At 36.0% G+C, this 22,061-nt stretch overlaps 1 protein-coding gene across 2 annotated transcripts in view; it reads left to right on the forward strand.

Annotated features, from left to right (window-relative positions):
* Positions 1-22,061, forward strand: part of CTDSPL2 (CTD small phosphatase like 2) — a 93,519-nt gene that overhangs the window by 15,429 nt on the left and 56,029 nt on the right. For both annotated transcript variants that reach the window (XM_045822614.1, XM_045822613.1), the window contains exon 2: positions 16,890-17,099. In XM_045822614.1, coding sequence (XP_045678570.1) covers positions 16,914-17,099 — 186 coding nt within the window. In that variant the 5' untranslated portion in view covers positions 16,890-16,913. The remainder of the gene's footprint in view (positions 1-16,889; positions 17,100-22,061) is intronic.

Raw genomic sequence — 22,061 nt, forward strand, 5'->3', positions numbered from 1 at the left:
AGAGTTCTGAGGGAAACTTTTACCTTAGTGGCTTAAGAAAAAGTGATGGAGACCTATAATTTCATCTTCCCAAACTGAAACTCCTTATCTTTTAAACAGTAACTCTCTTTCCCCTTCTTCCCTAGGCTCAGGCAACCACCATTTGTTTCATCTCAATGAATTTGACTACTTTGGGAACCTCATATAAGTGAAATACAATATTTTTTCTTTTGTGACTGACTTATTTTACTTAGCTAGCATAATGTCTTCAAGATTCATTCGTGTTGTAGCATTTTGGATATGAATGTTACTTTATATTCTTTTTTAAAAAAACTTTTTTTAACTTTAGGAAAGAGGGAAAGAGATGTTGTTATTCCGACTTAGTTATGCATTCACCAGTTACTTCTTGTATGTGCCCTGACCAGAGGTCAAACTTGTAACCTTGGCTCATCCTGATAGCACTTTAACCACCTTAACTACCCAGCCAGGGCCCAGAATTTTCTTTTTAAGGCTGAATAGTATTTCATCTTATGTATATACTATGTATTGTTTCTCCATTTTATCCATTGATAGACACTTGGTTCTACCTTTTGGCAACTGTGAATATGGTTATACAAAATATCTGTTTGAGTCCCTGCTTTCAGTTCTTTGGAGTATATACATAGTAGAATTGCTAGATCATATGGTAGTTCTTTACTATTTTTTTCCAAAGATTTTTATTTATATCTGGAGAGAGGGGAAGGGAGGAAGAAAGAGAAAGAGAGAAACATCAATTGGTTGCCTTTCACACACACCCTGACCAGGGACTGAACCTGCAACCCAGACATGTGCCCTAACCAGGAATTGAACAAGAGACCTTTTGCTTTGTGAGACCATGCCCAACCAACTGAGCCACATGGTTAGGGCTATGTTTAATTTTTTGGAGGAACTACCATAGTATTTTACATAGTAACTGCATCATTTTGTCTTCCTGTTAGCAATGCACAAGGATTCCAATTTCTATACATCCTTACAAACAGTTACTTTCTGTTTTTTGATAATAGCCAGCCTGGTAAGTGTAAAGAGGAATTTCACTGTGGTTTTGATTTGCATTTTCCCTAGTGGTTAGTGAGAGTGAGCATTTTTTTCATGTGCTGATTGACCATTTGTATGTCTTCTTTGGAGAAATGTCTGTTCAAATCTTGCCCTTTTTTGATTTGAGTTTTTGATTCTGTTTCAGTCTTTTGCCCATTTTTGATTAAAGTTTTTGAGTTGTAGGAGTTTTTAAAAATATATTCAGGATATTAATACCTTATGAGATACATGATTTGCATATGTTTTTCTCCCATTTAATGAGATGCCTTTTTACTTTGTCGATAGTGTTCTTTGATGTGCAAAAATTATGATTTTGATGTAGTCAAATTTATTTTTTTTCTTTTGTTACTTGTACTTTTGGTGTCATGTGCAGAAAACTCACTGCCAAATCCAATGTAAAGAGCTTTCCCCTTATGTTTTCTTCTAAGAATTCTATTGTTTTAGCTTTTGGTCTTTGGTCCATTTTGAGTCAATTTTTGTATATGGTGTAAGATAAGGATCCAGCTTCATGTTTGTTTTTTGTTTGTGTATGTGATGGGTTTGTTTTTATTGTTGTTTGGGTTTCTTTGGAGTTTGTTTTGTTTTGTTTTTGCTTTTTTGCATTGGATATACAGTTTTCCCCAGGACTAAAGTTCTACAATTTTAATATGGATACAGATAGGCCTGGAAATATGGAATATAGTGTTTTCCATTGTTTGTATAATGGTTTAAGTTCTAGATTTTTCTTTTTAGTTATATTATGGGTAAAAATATACCATAGGAGCTGCTGTGGAACTCTAATTTCCATTTGTAAGATTTTTTTCTATAAGAAGTTTGATTTTTGAGCTCCCAACTACCAGTTTGTAAACACAGCTGTATGCCAGTTAACGCTATTTTTCCTCAGGAGAATCACTCATTGTGAATGACTGTTTAGAAAAGAGTAGAAGTAAAAAAAACTTCAGAGGAAAATTTGAATTTTTGGTAACTTTTAACTAGTTAAGGTTTTTTGTTGGTGATAAGTACACTGTTTTTACATTGCTGATTATTTTTATTGATGGCATCTGGAAATTATTACTTAAATACTTCTGCCATCTCCACTTCATTTTTCTCAGTCTTAAAATGGAAATAATGGATATTACTTTATATTATTGAAATAATAAATGAAATAATTTGTTACAGATCTTCCTTGACTTACAGTGGGATTATGTTTCAATAAACCCATCATAATTGAAAATATTATCATGTGACAAAGCATTTACAACTAATCTACCTTAACAGTAGCCTACAGTTGGGAAAAATTATCTACCACAAAGCCTACTTTATAATAAAATGTTGAATATCTTGTAACTTACTGACTACTGTATTTGAAATTGAAAAATAATGATTGTATGGGTATAGAATGGCTGTAAATGTATCAGTTTTTTACCCTTGTGATCAATTGGTTGATTGGGAGCTGTGGCTCACTGCTGCTACATGTTGCTAGCCCGGCAAACAGTGAAAAATTCAAAATTTGCAGTACAGTTTCTACTGAATGCATATCACTTTTGCACCATCATAAAGTAAAAAATTTTAAGTTGAACCATCACAAGCCAGGTACCATCTGTGAAAGCACTTAGGATAGTGCCTCCCTTGCACATAGCTGTTAACAAAGAACAGCTGTTCGTTATATATCACTTAAACTTTCCTGTGTTCAGATCAGTGTAGTTACAGTAGGTAATTTTTTTAAAAGATTTTATTTATTTATTTTTAGAGAGGGAAGGGAGGGAGGGAAGGGGAGAGAGAGGGAGAGAGAGAGAGAGAGAAACATCAATGTGCGGTTGCTGGGGGCCGTGGCCTGCAACCCAGGCATGTGCCCTGACTGGGAATCAAACCTGTGATACTTTGGTTCGTAGCCCCCGCTCAGTCCACTGAGCTACGCCAGCCAGGGCTCATTAGGTAATTTTTTAAAAGCATAGGTTGAGAGTTGGTTTCCTGAAGTTGACAATACTTTTTACACAGTGCTTTGGTAGTGTGCTTTGTTAGATTGTGTTTCAGTGTTCAGGTAAACATAGATATGTAAGCCTTTATTTTAGGATTTTAGTAATTTGCAAGAAATGCCAAGAGATTAAATTTAGCAAATATTTATTGAGATCTTTGGAAATATAGATTATTTTTAAAGTTTTTAATACAGTCTTGTTATTTTGGGGAGTTGAAGCAGAATTAATGCAAATATCTAAACGTTGTAAATTGAGCCAAAGTGGCAAACTAAAAATGTTCTAAAGTGTTAAAATGAAAAATTTTTTAAACTTTGGGTTTAAAAATGAGGAAAATTATGGTTAATCAAGTGACTGGAGTTAAATTCTTCTTAGAGATTCTTTGGTATTAAGTAAGGGAGTTGGCAGTACATATTTGCAAGTTTTATTTAAAAGATATTTTTGTTAGAACTTATTTAACATTTAATAATATTTGCATTATAAAGTAGTGGGTTTAATGTCTCTTTAATCATTCAAACAGATTGCCTACAATCTGCCTGAATGATTAAAGAGACATTAGGTTAGACAGGAATGCTACCTGGGAGATTGCTATTTTATTTATTTATGTTTTAGAGAGAAGAGAGGGAGTGAAACATCAGTGTGAGAAACATCAGTTGGTTGCCTCTCCTGAGTGGGGATGGAACTGGAACTGCATCCCAGGCCTGTGCCCTGATCAGGAATGGAACTGACTTTTGCTTGAGCCACACTGGTCAGGGTCCTACCTGAGAGATTTTTGCTTTGGTTGGGAAGGTTAAACTAAAATCTTTTTCAACTGTAGTGTTGTAAATTATTAGAAAACAATTAGAAAAAAGCATGCACAGGCACTTAATGGGAAATACGGGTAGCCTATAAATATAATTAAAGCATTTAGTTTTACTAATTATAACTACAACTTAAAATAATTTTTACTTTCAATTAGCAACCAATTAAAAAAATAAAAATATATTCTGATGTGCATGATTCTGCTATATAGGCACTCCATGTATTCTGGTGAAACCATCTTTCTAAATAGCAGTTTGTTAGTATTTCAAGAGGTGCTACCAAATGTTAATAATCTTTGATTTAATAAATTCACATCTAGGAAACTCTTAATAATCAAATATGGACTGAAATTTATGTACAAAGTAATTACATTTGAGGTGAGAGTAATTATGAACAATTTAATTTTTAACAGGTCAATAATTGCATAAATTAGAGAACATTTATCTGTATATTTGAACATTAAGTAGCCATTAAATATTATGTTTTCAGGTTTTTAAAAGAACATTAGTATGGAATTTATAGTATAAAAGGGGGAAAATGTAGCCCTGGCTGGTGTAGCTCAGTGGATTGAGCGCGGGCTGCGAACCAAAGTGTCGCAGGTTCGATTCCCAGTCAGGGTACATGCCTGGGTTGCAGGCTATGACCCCCAGCAACCACACATTGATGTTTCTCTCTCTTTCTCCCTCCCTTCCCTCTCTAAAAATAAATAAAATCTTTTAAAAGGGGGGGGGGGATATGTTTCCATTCTGCATGTAGTATAATTCTAACTATAAAAATATGTATACATATTTAAACAGGCAGAGTATATACCCTCATTTCAGTCATTTCTGAATTGAGGAATTATGTGAGCTTTTCCCCCATACTTGTGTGATTTTAAAATATATATCAGAAAAGGCTAGATATAGCCAATAGAAATAGAAATTTGTCAAACTTGTAAACAGAGTGAATTTCATCTGATACAGATTGAACACTTACCTGTGGTGCTTTTTGAGTTGTTGTAAGCCTGGTACACAATACATATTCACTACAGCTCCACCCCACCCCACCCCCTCCCCTAGTTTGGGTCATATTTTCTTGTTTTTTGGCATGTCTCATAATTTTTTGTTGAAAACTGACAATTTTAGATAACATATTTTAGCCACTCTGGATTCAGATTTTTTTTCCCTTGAAGGTTCTTTACTATCTTCCACAGACAGAATCTCAGAAATCTATCTCCTTGTATTGTGCAGTGACTTAAAAAAAAATTATTGTTTTAAGCTTGGCATACCGGGGCACATCTTTGTACCTGTGTAGTTTTTGTGGTTCAGCTAATGATTGAACATACATTGTGCCCAAATACCTTGCACAGTAAGACTTCTTCCTCTGCCTTTGAATCTTTGTGGGGTGCACAAAGTTCAGGCCTTTCCCATGTCTATCTCAGCTTTTATTTTCCACTGGTCCATTTCATATCTGCAGCCACAGGGTTGGCCAGGAGTATATAGATAACTTGGGCCTTCTTAGTCTCTGTTGTGCATGTGTGCTGCCTCAGCCAGCAATATGGTTGTCCCAACAAACCCTGCAGCTTTTCACCTGTCACAGATATTATCACTTATACTAACATTGTAACTTCCACTGATGATACCGCTGAGTGTGGTCATTGTCCAGCTGCTCTAACTCATGTGAATATCTCTTTACGGTGACTTCAATGCTGCCAGTCCTCTCAGCTTGCCAAATCATCTACACATTCAGGTGGGAGGATAGGAGACAGAAGCAGCCCCAGGTGTGAATAGAACAAACTTTCAATGTTCTTACCCCACATTGAACAGTTTTATAAGCATTCTCAAATTGTTATATGCCTCTGGTTGATTTCCATGGTACTGAAGTATTTTTTGTCATTTTGTCCAGCTGTATGGTTGCTTTTTGGGGAGAGGATTTGTTGCCTTTTAACTTGGCCATATTCAGAATTTCAGGGATTTTAACCTGTCTGTCTTGATCCATACTGTGTCTTGTTTCTCAAGGACTCAGATGGCATGGTAGATGACAGACTTGGATTGGAAATCCAAGTATTGATTTATCTTATAACAGTCTCAAAATAGCAATTCCAGCTGGAATTTGATTACTGAAGCCTTATATATACTTTTTTTATTCTGTGCTGTCCTCATTCTTTTGTCACTTTTTAAAAAGATTTTATTTATTTATTTTTAGAGAGAAGGGAAGGGAGGGAGAAAGAGAAGGAGAGAAACATTGATTTGCAAGTGAAACATCAATTGGCTGACCTCCAACCAGGGACCTAGTTCATAACCCAGGCATGTATGTGCCCTGACCAGGAATGGAACCCACAACCTTTTTGCTTTAAGGGACAGTGCCCAACCAACTGAGCCACACTGATCAGGGCTGTATTACTTTTTAACGTGAAACTTGCTTTCCTTAATTTTTGGAAGGAGGTTTGGTTCATGTTTTTTGTTTGTTTGTTTGTTTGTTTTTACTTAAATAGAACTTTCTGTGGTTTTCTTACCATGTTTGAAAATATGGAGAATTGCTCTCTGAGATTGCTTAGTTGGTGTTCCTCTTCTCAACTTTTTCTAGACATTCTCTTTTCTTATTTGATCCTATCCTACTTTCTTTTTACTTGACATCCAGCAGTTTCTTGTCAAGTATTGAACATTGTCAGTAGCTTTGGTAGTCTGGGTTGGTTTTTGTTGTTATTTTTTTAATGGAAAATACGAATTATATGTACAGATTAACAGAATGGTATTATTAATCCCCATATAACCATCACTCAGTTTCAGTAGTGAACATTTTTTTCTTGTTGAATCTATACCCCACTTACTCCCAACTTCCTCCTGCCTAGTTGATGGTTATTATTGCTAAGAACTTTTTACAGGCATTTATTTGTGTGAAAATTGCCTACTTCTGTACTTTGAAACACATTGATTTAGGCTGTACGTTTTCACAAATCAATCCACACCTCTATCACAGTACAGGACATTTCCTTTCCCAAGGTAGCCTGTATTCTGATATTTTTCTCCTTAGATTATTTTTGCCCCATCGATTTTATTCAGTGGTGTCATCAAACAGGTACTCTTGTGTTTGCCATTGCTTAGCAATAATGTGTGTGAGAATCTTTCACGTTCTGCTGTTTCACTTATTTTTTGATTTGTTTCACATACTTATTTTTTTATTTTTTTGTTAAGTATATTTATTGATTTTGCTATTATAGTTGTCCCATTTTTTTTTCTCTCCTTTATCCCCCTGCACCCTGCACTCCCCCTCCCTCTAGCATCCCTCCCCACCTTAGTTCATGTCCATGGGTCATACATACAAGTTCTTTGGCTTCCCCATTTCCTATATTATTATTAACCTCCCCCTCTCTGTATTGTACCTAGCAATTATGCTTCTTTTTCCTTGTACCTTTTCCTCCATTCTCCTTTCTCCCCCTCCTCACTGATAACCCTCCATGTTATCTCCATTTCTGTGATTCTGTTCCTGTCCTAGTTGTTTGCTTAGTTTGTTTTTGATTTTTAGGTTCAATTGTTGATAGTTGTGAATTTGTTGTCATTTAACTGTTCATAGTTTTTATCTTTTTCTTAGGTAAGTACCTTTAACATTTCAGGTAAGGGCTTGGTGATGATGAACTCTCCTTTAACTTGTCCTTATCTGGGAAGCATTTTATCTGAATGGAATTTTCATTTCCATTCTAAATGATAGCTTTGCTGGATAGAGTAATCTTGAACGTAGGCCCTTGCCTTTCATGACTTTGAATATTTCTTGCCAGTCTCTTTGCCTCAAAGTTTCTTTTGAGACATCAGCTGATAGTCTTATGGGAACTCCTTTGTAGGTAGCTCTCTCCTTTTCTCTTGCCACTTTTTAGATTCTCTCCTTATCTTTAATTTTGGGTAATTTAATTATGATGTGCTTTGGTGTGTGCTTCCTTGGGTCCAACTTCTTTGTGATTCTCTGAGCTTCCTGGATTTCTTGGAAGTCTATTTCCTTCACCAGATTAGGAGGTTTTCCTTCATTATGTTTTCAAATAATTTTTCAATTTCTTGTGCTTCCTCTTCTCCTTCTGGCACCCCTATGATTTGGATGTTGGAGTGTTTAAAGTTTTCCCAGAGGCTCCTAAGCCTCATCTCATTTTTTAAAAATATTTTATTTATTTATTTTTTAGAGAGGAGAATAGAGGGAAAAAGGGAGAGAAATATTAATGTGTGGTTGCCACTCATGCGCCCCCTACTGGGGACCTGGCCCGCAACCCAGGCATGTGCCCTGACAGGGAATGCAATCAGCAACCCTTCGATTTGTAGGCCGGCACTTAACCACTGAGCAACACCAGCCAGGACCATTTTTTTTTGAAAACTTGTTTCTTCATTCTGTTCTGGTCGAGTGTTTATTTCTTCCTTCTATTCCTAAGTATTCATTTGACTCTTGGTTTCCTTCCCTTCACTGTTGGTTCCCTGTATATTTTTCTTTATTTCACTTTGTATAACCTTCATTTTGTGACCGAGCTCAATCAGTTTTGTGAGAATCCTGATTACAAGTGTTTTGAAGTCTGCATCAGATAGTTTGGCAATCTTCTCGTCACTTAGTTCCTTTTCTGGAATTTTGATCTGTTTTCATTTGAGTCATATTTTTTTGTCTCGGTGTACCTGTTACATTGTAAGGGGCAGAGCCTTAAGTATTCACCAGGGCAGGGCAACCCACCTGGGTTGCGTTGTGGTGCTGTATGTAGGGGAGAGGTCCCAAAAGGAACAATGCTGCTTGCTAGGCTCTCACCCTACTTTTGGTCACTTCCCCTACCACCCACAAGGGCATTAGGCCCTTCAGGTGCTGATTCCTGGGTGGGTGGGTTTGTGTATGTTCTACAACTCTGTGGGTCCCTGCAGTGGACTCTCCTGTAACACTGGGAGTTTCTCCCACTGCTGTAACCCCCACAGATTTTTATAGCCAGAGGTTTTGAGGCTTTATTTTTCGGTGTTGGAACCCTGGGTTGCATGGTCTGTCTTGCCCTCCATTTGTTCCTCCCAATTTGTCTACTGGTGAATGTTGGGCCTCCCAGTTCTCCAGCTGCTGCCTTGCCATAAGTCCTCTCACCTGGCTGTCCCTCTATGCTCCTCCTACCAGTCTGGATGAATGTTTCTTTTTTAATTCCTTGGTTGTTGGACTTAGTACAGTTCGATTTTCTGGCAGTTCTGTTTTTTTTTTGTTTTTAAATTTGTCGTCTTTCTTTTGGTATGAGGAAACAAAGTGTATCTACCTATGCCTCCATCTTGGCTGGAAGTGTCACGTTGTTGATACTAGTAATTGTTGCTTTCTGTTTCTGATTATTATTACTACTCTGTATGAAAACAACACATTCATCTTTCTGTTTCTGGGTGTTTTTGTTTTTTTCCAGTTTCAGGCTATTTTAAATAATGCTGTCAGGAACAATTTTATAAAAGTATGTTGTGGATATGTTCACATTTCTCTTGGATAAAAACTTAGAAGTGAACTTACTGGATCAAAAATCTAGTTTATTAGAAATTGCTGAACTTTTAACAAAAACCTTACATATCTATCAGATTATGAGAGTTCTCGTTGTTCACATCTTTGCTACCATTTCTTGTCAGTCTTCGTAATTTTTGCCATTCAAGTAGATGGGAATTAGTGTGCTGTTGGGATTTTTAACTTGTACTTCTCAATGGTAATATTGAGTATCATTTCATATAGTTGTGTCCAATCGTCTAGTTTTTATGAAGTATCCTCTCAAAATTTTTGCTTTATTTTTCTATTGGCTGGTTTTTCTTTTTGTGTTTAGGATTTCTTTGTATATTCTGCATACATGTGCTTTGTGATACATATATTGTTTGAATATTATCCCAATTTGTTGCTTGACTTTTGATTTCTTACTGGTGTCTTTTGGTGAACAAATAACTTTTTCATAAAGTTTATCCAATTTTTGCTTTTATAGTTATTCTTTATATAGGAACATGTCATCTGCAAAGACATAGTTTTACTTTTTCCTTTCTAACATGGATTCCTTTTATTTTATCTATCTGTTTATTTATTTATTATTTATTTTGCCTGATGGCATGGCTAGAGCTTACAGTAAAATGTTGAGAAGAAGTGAGAGTGGACATCTTGTCTTATTTTTTATCTCAGGAGTAAAGCATTTAGTTTTCACTATAATATATGATGTTAGCTGTGGATTTTTTCATAGATGCCTTTTTTTCAGGTTGAAGAAGTTCCCTTCTATTTCTGGTTTCTTGGATGTTTTTATTATTAAAGGGTGTTGGGTTTGGTCAGAATGTTTTTTATGCATCAGTTGAAATGATCATGTGAATTTTTTCCCTTGATTATATTCACTGATTTTCCTATTTGAAATCACCCTTGCTTTCCTGGGATAAATCCCACTTGGTCATGGTCTATAATCCTTTTATTAATCTTCATTTGGTTTGCTGGTATTTTGTTGAGGTTATTGCACCTATGTTCCTAAGGCATAATTAACATGTAGGGGTTTTTTGTCTGCTTTTCTGGTAGTGTTTATGTCCAACTTTGGTATCAGGGTAATGCTGTCCTCATAGATTGAGTTTTTAAATTTTTTTTGTAAGATTTTTGGGAAGGATTTGTATTAATTTTTTAAACATTTGGTGAAACTCACTAGTGAAGCTATCTGGTCCTGTGCTTTTCATAGTGGAAAGGTTCTCTTTTTTTAAGATTTTATTTATTTATTTATTTAGAGGGAGGGGAAGGGAGAGAAACATTGATGTGAGAAACATCAATCAAACATAAATCAGTTGGCTCTCACACATCCCCAGCCACCGTCCAGGTCTGCAGCAACCCAGGCATGTACCCTGACCAGAAATCGAACTGGGGATCTTTCACTTTGTAGTACCATACCCAACAAAGTGAGCCACGCTGGCCAGGGAACATTGTTTTGTTTGTTTGTTTGTTTGTGTGTTGTTTTTGTTTTTGTTTGCTTTGGTTTGGTTTTAATTAAGGATTCAGTCTTTACTTGGCTATCAGCCTTTCAGATTTTCTGTTTTTTCTTGAGTCCAGTTTACTTGTGTCTTTCTAGCAGTTTGTCCATTTCATCTAGATTGTATAATTTGTTGGTATACTGTTCCCTTAATGTTCATAATGTTACCTTAAAATCCTTTTTACTTCTGTAAGTTGATATTAATATCCCTTTTTTCAGTTTGAGTCTTTTTTTTTTTTCTTGGCTAAAAGTTTGTCAGTTTTGTTGATTTTTTTTTTCCCAAAGAACCAGAATTTTTGGCATTACTGGTTTTTCTGTGTTATTTTTCTTTTAAGTTATCTGTTTGGTTTATTTCTGCTTTTCTTTTCTTCCTCTGCTTTAGATTCCGTTTGCTTTTCTCTTTTTAGTTTCTTAAAGTGAAAGGTTTTGTTACTGATTTGAGTGTTTTGGTTTTTTTTTAACATAAGGATTTAGATCAGTAAATTGCTCTGAGCACTGCTTTCAGGGCATCACAAAAGTTTTGGTGTGTTGTGTTTTTGTTTTCATTCATCTTGAAGTATTTTCTAATTCCCACTGTGATTTCTCCTTTGACACAGTAGTTATTTAGGAGTTTGTTGTTTAATTTCTGCATATTTGTTAATTTCTCAGATTTCCTTGTTTGTGATTTCTAATTTCATTCCAGTGTAGTTAGGGACACTATATTTGTATGAAACCATGGAGACGATATACTTATAAGGTTTTAGTCCTTTTACATTTATTGAGACTTGGTTTGAGTCCTAACATGTAGTCTCTAATGGAGAATGTTTCATATGTAAGTTGAGAATATCTGTTGTTGTTTAGTGGATTGTTATGTATATTTGTCTTAGGCCTAGAGAATTGTTCAGGTCTTCTATTTCCTTGTTGATCTTTTGTTTAGTTGTTCTATCCATTATTAACAAACTATAGAAATCATCCCTGAAAGTATAGTCTTGTGTTCTATCCATTATTGAAAGTGGGTTATCTCCCTGGCTGGTGTGGCTCTGTAGATGGAGTGCTAGAATGCAAACCAAAGGGTCACTAGTTCAGTTCCCCAGCAGGGCACATGCCTGGGTTGTTGGCCAGGTTCCCAGTAGGGGGCACACAAGAAGCAACCACACATTTATGTTTCTTTCCCTCTTTTTCTGCCTCCCTGTCTCTAAAAATAAATAAATAAAATCTTTTTTTAAAAAAGTGGGGTATCGAAGTCTCCAACTATAATTATTGAATTGCTTATTTTTCACTTTAATTTTACAGTTTTTACTTCATATATTTTGGGACTCTGTTTGGATGCATATATGTCTATAATTGTCCTCTAAATACTGCTTATTACATCCCCAAAATTTTGATGTGCTCTGTTTTTGTTATTTTTTGGTTGAAAATATTTTCTATTGTGATTTTTTAAATTCATTTATTTATACTTACATTTTTACATTTCCAAGTATGTATTTGGTACTTTTAAACATTTTTGTTGTTGTTGTTTTTGATTTATAATATGTGGTCAGAGAATGTACTTATTAGTCTTGAAACTTAACAAGACTTGTTTTGCAGTTCACCATGTGGTCTGTCTTGATGAGCATTCCACGTGAGATTGAGAAGTAGTGTTTTCTTTATCTGTTGCAGGAGTGGTCAGTTTTGAAAGCTCACGAGGACCTGACTGCTCTAGCCCTTTCAGACCTAAAAGTATACCTCTTACAAGTCATCATTGGACTGGGCACAAACTCTCTACATTCCATCTTTCTTCTTTAAATGTCCATGTCTTGTTTTCAAGTGAATACCCACTGGTTATTTTTGAGTTGAGAGGATTTTTTCTCAAGTTTTCCCAGAACCTTCTTTACTCTCTCCATGCTATGTCTATATATTTATCTATTAGACTTTTTTATTCTCATGGACAGAGGTAATTTTCAGCCTTTCATTACCATTCTGGTAGCAGGTGACCAATAAGGAATCAAACTTCCATGAACCGAATCTCATAAAACTAGACTATCTATATGTCTCCAGTTTTTTAAGACGTACTTTACCATCAATATGTTGTTTCATAAAATTTTATAATTTCCAGAATCACTCAGTGATTCTGGGTTTAAGATAGGTTTACCCTTAAGTAATATTTAGAGAAATTGATTAAAAGTAACTTTCCTTTTGAAAATTCCCCTATGCATTTGCTACATGGGAATTTTCCCTTTTTTTTTTTTAAAGATTTTATTTATTTATTTTTTAGAGAGGGAAAGGGAGAGAGAATGAGAGAAACATCAATGTATGGTTGCCTCTCACGTGCCCCACACTGGGGGCTTGGCCTGCAACCCAGGCATGTGCCCTAAACTGGGAATTGAACTGGCAACCCTTTGATTTGCTGGCTGGCACTCAACCACTGAGCTACACCAGCCAGGGCAAATTTTCCTTTTTTAAGGACTGCTGAGCTTAAGACAAAGGAATTAAGATATATTTATGCCCTGTAAATAGGGTTATTAAGTAAATAAAACATGTCTTAGCCCTGGCTGGTGTAGCTCAGTGGATTGAGCCCGGGCTGCGAACCAAAGCATCGCAGGTTCGATTCCCAGTCAGGGCACATGCCCGGGTTGCAGGCCATGACTCCCTCCCTCCCTCCCTTCCCTCTCTAAAAATAAATAAATAAAATCTTTTTTAAAAAAAGAAGTTAACATTGACTCCTTAGGAGAAAAGGCAATATTTATTTCGTTAGGGGATAGCAACTTAAAACCTATGAGCACTGATGATCGGGAAAAATAATTATTTGGAAAGATATTTTGGGATATCTGGTGAATCCCTTGAGTTTGGGTTTTTGTCTTTGTCTTTGCTGTTGTTGTTAAAGTAGGTACAGTATAGTATAGTAATACAGTGTACTTCAGTACTTGTCGTTAATTTGTTCCAGAATTCACAAGTGCCAAAACCGATGAGTACCAAATGTTGAAGCATTTTCTCTTGTGGGGCAGTGTGGTGATTCATAACAAGTTCTAGCCCATGTGATGAGTCTCAAGCAGGTGCCCAGTGCTGAAACATTTTTTGTCAACAAAATTTGATGAGTATGGGATTTGACGAGTTCTGAAACTGATGAGTACTGAGGTATGACTGTGAAGTTTTTATATATACTTTAAAGGTTTCTAACTTTTATTCTGTAACCATTACATTGAACTAGTAAAAACACAACTTGTTAAGCCTCCTGATTGCTCAGTGAAGACACTAACCTTTGCCAGGAATTTCTACACATTTAGGAGTTTAGACTACTTAGAATTTCTGTGAATACATTCACTGTTGTGAGTAGTTTTATCGTTCTCCACACTTTGTAGTCTTTTCTAATTCCTTTTGCATTTTGAGCCTCAAGATGTTAAGATGAAGGTATTCTTTATACAGTTGAAAAAACAGTTGTGACTATTGCTTAGCTATGATTCAGGTAAGATTAGAATTCACACCTCTTTTCTTAATAAAAATTTTTTTTTATTTTTCACGTACTCAGACAGCTGATAGGTAATAGAATACTAAATCTCTTTGGTGTAAGAATTAAACTAGCTAACACATAAAAAGTACTTAGCACACACCTGTTTCCACTCTTTGTGAAGAGAATCTTTTAAAGCACAGGTGACAAACAACAAGGCCCGCTGGCCGAATCCAGCCCTCCACCATGTTTCTACCCGGTGCTGAGCTCTTGCTTAATTGTCAAAGAGTAGTCATATTTATACAGTCCTAAAATTATATTCGGGCCTTTGAAGGCAACCACTAGGCTGATGTGGCCCCCAGTGAAAATGAGTTTGACACCCCTGTTTTAAAGAGTAGAACAAACTATCTCTTCTCCATTCAAAGTCCTCCATAGGCTTCTAACTGGTCAGAGTAAAACCAAGTATCATAAAGTGACCTACAAAGCCCTGTGTAATCTGGTCATCTTCCCATTTCCTGTTATTCTCCCCGCTTCACTCCAGTGGTTGCCCATCCTCCAGCATGCCTGGCAAGCCTCTTCCTCAGTCTTTTGCACTCCCTCTTCTCCCATATAGCTTCATGCTCACTCAGTCTCTCCTCACATGTCACCATCTCAATGGGTTTTATCTGATTACCACCCCAGTCACCACCCCTATACTTCTCAGCACTCTTTATACCCCACCCTCACTTCAGTTTCCCTTTAGCACTTAGCACCATCTGACATTATAGATACATCTGTTGTGGGTTTTTTATTTGTGTCTCCCATCACGACAAACACATGCACATACAACTATTGAATGAAGCTCCAACAGAGCAGAGATTGATTTATTGTGTTCATAGCTATATCCCCATACTCTAGAATACATGGTAGAGCCCATGCTCAGTAAAAGTTTGTGGGAAATTAACATAATAAATTAACATCCAGCCCAGTTTTCTAAAAGTCTACAGGCCATCTGTTTGTAAATCACCTGGTGTGCTTTTGGGAAAATGCAGATTCTGAGGCCCACCCCAGACCTCCTGAATTAAAATCTGTCAGGCTGGGCCAGGAAATGTTTATCTACCTGGAGGCACACAGAAGTTTGAGAACTACTGATCCATCCCAAACTGGTGATTTTACATGAAAGCCAAGGCTGTAGAGCTAGTTTGCAGAAAACAGATAGTAACTACCATTCTGTGTTATTTCCACTCCAAATTATTTTCATTTGTATCAGCTAAAATGGTGTAAAGTTCTCTGGAAGAACTTGAAAAATGACTCTAGCTAGCCATTGGGGTTCCTACCGAGACATGATGCAACATTAAATAAAATATTTATTTCAGCCTTGACTTGTGTGGCTCAGTTGGTTGAGCATCATCCCATGAAGCAATAAGTCACTGGTTTGATTCCCAGTTGGGGCACGTGCCTGTGTAGCAGGCCTGATACCCAGTTGGGGCATGTGCAAGAGGCAACCAACCAATGTTCCTCTCTCACATCAATGTTTCTCTCTCATTCTCCCTCCCATCACACACACATATCTCTCTCTATCTCTCTCTCTCTCTCAAATAAAATAAATAAATAAGATCTTTAAAAAATGTTTATTTCAGACAGATAGTTGCAAAATGAAAAAAAGTAACCAAAAAATATGAGTAGTTCTAAAGATTATATACAATATTCAGGAAAATATAAGTTTTAATCATGGGATTTTGTTTTATTCTTTTGACCCAAATTTTCCACTACTACATTTCTTTCCTATACTAAAGTGTAATCATCCATGTAAGAGTATTCACATCTCTTTATTTCTAGTTTAGTAGTTTTGTATTCTGTTTCACAGATTCTAATTCAGGGTATATTCTTAACTTCTAAGTCTTGAGACACTTTTGCTAGCCATTAATTTTTCTCATCTAAAAAATGAGATAGTTCAAGTAGATTGCTTCATATTTTCTTTCTGATGGGAATTCAGTTTTTACAGTACCATTAAGTATGGTAAGATTGAATCCTACAAAATAATTCAACTTCTTGTTATGCTTGTGTGACTGCTATTAGAATTGTGCCTGTGAAATACATTTATTGACTGAGGATTTTTTTTTAGATTGATTGATTGATTGATTGATTTTAGAGAGAGGGGAAGGTAGGGAGAAAGAGGGAGAGACGCATTGATCGGTTGCTTCTTGCACATGCCCCAGGTGGGGACCAGGCCTGCAACCCAGGCATGCGCCCAGACCAGGAATCAAACCAGCATCTTTTGGCTTTGCGGGAGGACACTCAACCACTGAGCAATGCAGCCCAGAGCTTGAGTGGGGTTCCCCCCCCCCCCCCCCGATTATAATTTGGGTTCTAGAGGGCAAAAAACTTTATCTTGTTTACTATTTAGGTAATTTCTTAGCCCAGTGCCTTGAATGTGGTAAGTGCTCAATAAATACTTGTTGAATGAATGGTTAAATGAATGATAGTGTTGGCATGGGTGGAGGCAGCATAGTGCTGTGGAAAAAGTATGCACACTTTGGTGCTCAATCATAGGATATAATATTTCAGAAGCTGAGAAAATTATTTGGGATAATGTATACTATAAAGTTCAAAGTACAGTGCCTTTCACTGAAAATATTCATTTCTTATTTCAGTGCCTTAGATACCTGAACTTTTTTTTAACCAAGATATTTTTATATTACGTAAACTGGGAAAACATGTGTATGCTAGATTAATTTTAATAACTCTTGTTATTTTTATCTTATAGTTTTACATGTGGCACCCATAAAAGATGAGGCTGAGAACACGGAAGGCTTCTCAGCAATCAAATCAAATCCAAACACAGCGCACTGCCAGAGCAAAAAGGAAATATTCAGAGGTTGATGATAGCCTACCTTCAGGAGGAGAAAAACCACCGAAGAATGAAACCGGCTTGTTGTCTTCAATTAAAAAATTCATTAAAGGAAGCACACCCAAGGTAATGGTTTTACATTGTACTTAAATTATTAAAATTAAAGTTTCGATGAGAAATCTAATATTGTTAGAACCCACTTTAAGGGAATGTGGTATTAATTTTAAGAATACTAACATTTGGTGTCTTATTCATTAATTAATGGTTTTAGGCAAAGTTTTTCCTACAAATTCATTTAATTGTAATGTCATTCAATTAATGACTATTTAAGAAAACATTTAGTCTACTTAACTGATCCACTTAGCCTTCTGGAATTTTTTCTTTGGCATAGTATTATGGGAAGTGAAAGAAATTTCTTTAAAAAAGAAAAGATTTTATTTATTTATTTTTACAGAGAGCAGAAAGGAGGGAGAAAGAGAGGGACAGAAACATCAATGTGTGAGAGATACGTTGATCAATTGCCTCTCACAAGTCCCCAACTGGGGACCTGGCCCACAACCCAAGCATGTACCCTGACTGGGAATTGATCTGGTGACCCTTAGGTTTGCAGGCTGGCACTCAATCCATTGAGCCACACCAGCCAGGGCTAAAAGAAATTTTTTACCTTGAGTTGTTTCACTTCAGTTTTTCTTTTGCTCACTTTTTTTTTTATGTCAAAAGGTAAAATTTCTTATTATTACTGGGGTAGCCAAAAAATCTATATGGTATTCTCCGTAAAATAAAAAACATTTTTCATTTTCACCAATAACTTTATTGATTTGTACATTTTGAGTATGTTGGCTATCTCCTGCATGATATACTGGTAGCTTTGATTGTTCTCAAGAATATCTCAATTTGATCACTGTCAACTTGAACTGGTCTACCTGACCGATCATGGAGCATCATCCAGCAAGAAATATACAGCATAAAACTTCTCAAACCACGGTGAACACATTCAAGCAGTCACAGCACCTTCTCCATACACTGCACAAATCTTTTTTGTGTTTCAATTGCGTTTTTACCTCCTTGAAATAACAAAGCATCATATGTTGAAAATGTTGCATATTTCTTTTGTTTTTTAAGATTTTATTTATTTATTTTTAGAGATACGGGGTAGGGAGGGAGAAAGAGAGCGAGAGAAACATAGATGTACCTAACTGCATTGTTTTGGTGTGTAGGCTGGCTCTCAGTCCACTGAGCCACACCCACCAGGGTGTTTATTTTCTTTCATGTTCAATATTTAAATGGCTACATAAAAATTCACTAGTTTTGATGTTTTTTTTAAGTGCACACTTATATGACAGCTGTCACAATACAATCTAACAAAATTGTTTCAAATGAAGTTAAAGACAACTAATCACACTAGAACCATCTTACCGCCCCCCAAAAAAAAACAAACCAAAACTGAATGAACTTTTTGGCCAACCCAATATAGTAATACATTGTCTACTTAGAAAGATGATTTATCTATCTGCATTCTAATGTTTATGCAATGAAAGCATAGTATTTCATATTAAAGTATGGGTACTGACCAAGGGTCAGGTGCTACACATTCATACTCTGGTCCTACTTGAGTGATCTCAGGAAAGTCATTTATCCCTCTGAGCCTCAGGAAGACAGTAAAATGGGACTATACCAACAGTTTGTCTATCTCAGGGTTGTTTTCAGAGTAGATGGCAAACTGGCGGAAAACAGTTTGAGGAATTTTAATGCACTCTATGTAAATGGATGGTGCTATTAACATTCATTGTATGTAGATTGTATCACTGTTTACTATTGTGTTTTTTGGATTATGATATATTATAAATTTTCATTATAATGTAAATTTATCACTTTGATAAGTAGAAAAATAAATCACTATTGCTACTTACTGACAAGTGGTAGATTTTGTTGTCGTATAACTAATAAAGCCTAGTAACTATAAAGCATTGGCCAAGATTTTAGGAGTATTGCATGTTTGTAGAGTTTTTCTTTGTATTGATGGTTTAATCTTATTTTATCTTTCTAATATAAGTAAAAAAATTTTGTTAATTTAAATAGAATGTTTTAAAAGTTTCTTTGAGTTGCCCTGGCCACTGTGGCTCCATTGTTTGGGCCCCACAAAGGGGTGGGGTTGCCAGTTTTATTCCAGGTCTGGGAGTGTTCCTGGTGCTGGCTTGGGGTGAGGGTTTGGTCAGGGCCTGTGCCAGAGGCAACTGGTTGATGTTTCTCTCTGTCAATATTTCTCTCCCTCTCTTTCTCCCTCCCTTCCCCTCTCTCTTAAAAAAAGTTTCTTTGAGTTAATTTTTATAACCTAGTAGTAATCTACTGCAATTATATAACAAACATTAAATTTCTTTCAGAAATATGAATTCCTGAATCTTTAAGTTCCTAATGGGTTGTCCTCAACTTTTGTTGATGGGAATGTTACTGTTTGTCAGTTTATTCTCTGACAAATAGAGAATAGTCAGTTTAGCAACTCTAAATCTTGTCAAGTTCTTCATCTTAGGAAAATACATCTACCCTTTACTTTTTAAAAAGATTTTATTTATTTATTTTTAGAGAGAGGGGAAGGGAGGAACTTAAAGGAGGAAGAAAGAGAGGGAGAGAAACATCAGTGTGTGGTTGCCTCTTGTGTTTACCCTACTGGAGACCTGACCTGTAGCCCAGGCGTGTACCCCGACAGGGAATCAAACCAGTGACCCTTTGCTTCACAGTCTGGTGCTCAATCCACTGAGCCATGCCAGCTAGGGCTACCCTTTGTTTTCTTTTATGTTTTTTTCCTGCACATGCCAAGTGCAAACCCTCAATCACTGTCTAGGCTGAATATTTCTAGTTTTCATTGTATTACAGTTTATGATATATATCACTATCTTGGTCACCCCTTTTTGTTGTTTATAAAAGAGTTTCCAGTGTCTCCTTACTGCTGTTAATTTTTTACTTCCTTTGAATTGGGCATACTTCTACTATATTAACATGGCATTATGTTATATATTGTATTTCTTTTCTCCTTCACTGGTTAGATTTTTGCCCTTGTCTTAACTAAAACAGTCAAAATTTTTCTATAGAATTTGCCATCATTTCTTTTTTCTTTTCTTAACCGACATCTAAGATTTTAAATTAATGCCTACTTACGCAAATATGTTAACTAGTATAGGACCATAAAAAAACCTGTTTGCAAACTAGTATCTTATTAATTAATGGTTTGGGGCAAAATCTTTCCTACAACTTCATTTAATTTTAATATGATTCATCTCAGATTTCTTTATTATATTCAATAAGATTATTATAAAAAGTAGTATTTGAATGTCTTACTAAAATCAAGGTATACTTTTTTTTCTCCTGGTCTACAAACCCTATGTTAGAAATAAATTAAAAGTTTAACTTGTCATGTATTATTCCTAATGAGCTTATAGTAGCTTCTTATTGTTATTCCTTTTTTGTCTATATTGTCATTACACTATCTCCTTGATAATATAAAATTTTCCTGAGTGTCTAACTGTACTGAGTATGCATTGCTTGCTCATGTTCAGTATCAATACAATATCATTGTCCTTTACAAAGTTTGGGTGGGGATTGACAGCTAATGTTTATATAGTGTCTATTAGGTGCTTTATATTTGGTAATTCTTTAATCCTTAAACTATTTTTTGTTATTTTATAGACAAGAAAAACTGAAGCTTAGTGAATTTTGGTAACGTATACAATGTCAATAATAACAACAATTATAATAAATAGCTTGCCCAGGATAAAAATAACAATAAAGAACAAATAAAAATTGAGCAGTTACTATGTGCTGTGCACTATTCTCAGTGCTTTAAGTGTAATGACTTCTTTAAGCCTTACAGACCGTATAAAGTAGGTGCTATCATCTGTATTATAGATGAGGAAACAGAAGCACAGGGAGGTTAAATAACTTATTCAGGGTTACTTAGCTTTAAATAGCAACACTGGAATTGAAACCCAGGTACTGCCTTCAGAGCGTACACTTTTTTTTTAATTTATTTTATTTTTTAAAAATTGTTGTTGAATTTAGTTTTCTGCCTTTTTACTCCCATCCCAGCCCACCCCCAGCCCTTCCCACCTCCCTCCCATTTCCACACCCCCCCTAGTTTTTGTCCATGTGTCCTTTATACTCGTTCCTGTAAACCCTTCCCCTTTTCCCCTGAAATTCCCTCCCCTCTCCCCTCTGGTCACTGTCAGCCTGTTCTCTACTTCAGTGTCTTTGGTTATATTTTGTTTGTTTGTTTGTTTGTTTAGGTTCCTGTTAAAGGTGAGATCATATGGTATTTTTCTTCCACCGCCTGGCTTATTTCACTTAGCATGATGCTTACCAGTTGCATCCATGCTGTTGCAAAGGGTAGGAGCTCCTTCTTTCTTTCTGCTGCATAGAATTCCATTGTGTAAATGTACCATAGTTTTTTGATCCATTCATTTACTGATGGGCACCTAGGTTGCTTCCAGCACTTGGCTGTTGTAAATTGTGCTGCTATGAATATTGGGGTGCATAGGTTCTTTTGGATTGGTGTTTCAGGGTTCTTAGAATATAATCCTAGTGGTGGAATTGCTGGGTCAAAAGGCAGATCCATTTTTAGTTTTCTGAGAGAATTCCATAGTGTTTTCCATAGTGGTTGTACTAGTCTGCAATCCCACCAACAGCGCACTAGGGTTCCCTTTTCTCCACAACCTCTATAACACTTGTTTGCTGCTTTGTTTATGATGGCCATTCTGACCCGTGTGAAGTGGTATCTCATTGTGGTTTTAATTTGCATCTCTCTGATAGCTAGCGATACTGAGCATCTTTTCATGTGTCTCTGGATCCTCTGTATGTCCTCCTTGGAGAAGTGTCTGTTCAAGTCCTTTGCCCATTTTTTAATTGGGTTGCTTGTCTTCTTAGAGTGGAGTTGTGTAAGTTCTTTATATATTTTGGAGATGAAACCCTTGTCTGAGGTATCACTGGCAAATATGTTTTCCCATACGGTTGGTTCTCTTTTTATTTTAATACTGTTTTCTTTAGCCATGCAGAAGCTTTTTATTTTGATGAGATCCCATTTGTTTATTCTTTCCTTTA

Source organism: Phyllostomus hastatus, unplaced genomic scaffold (genome assembly GCF_019186645.2).
Source record: "Phyllostomus hastatus isolate PE091 unplaced genomic scaffold, TTU_PhHast_1.1 phas_scaffold_501, whole genome shotgun sequence".
Classification (NCBI taxonomy): Eukaryota; Metazoa; Chordata; class Mammalia; order Chiroptera; family Phyllostomidae; genus Phyllostomus; species Phyllostomus hastatus.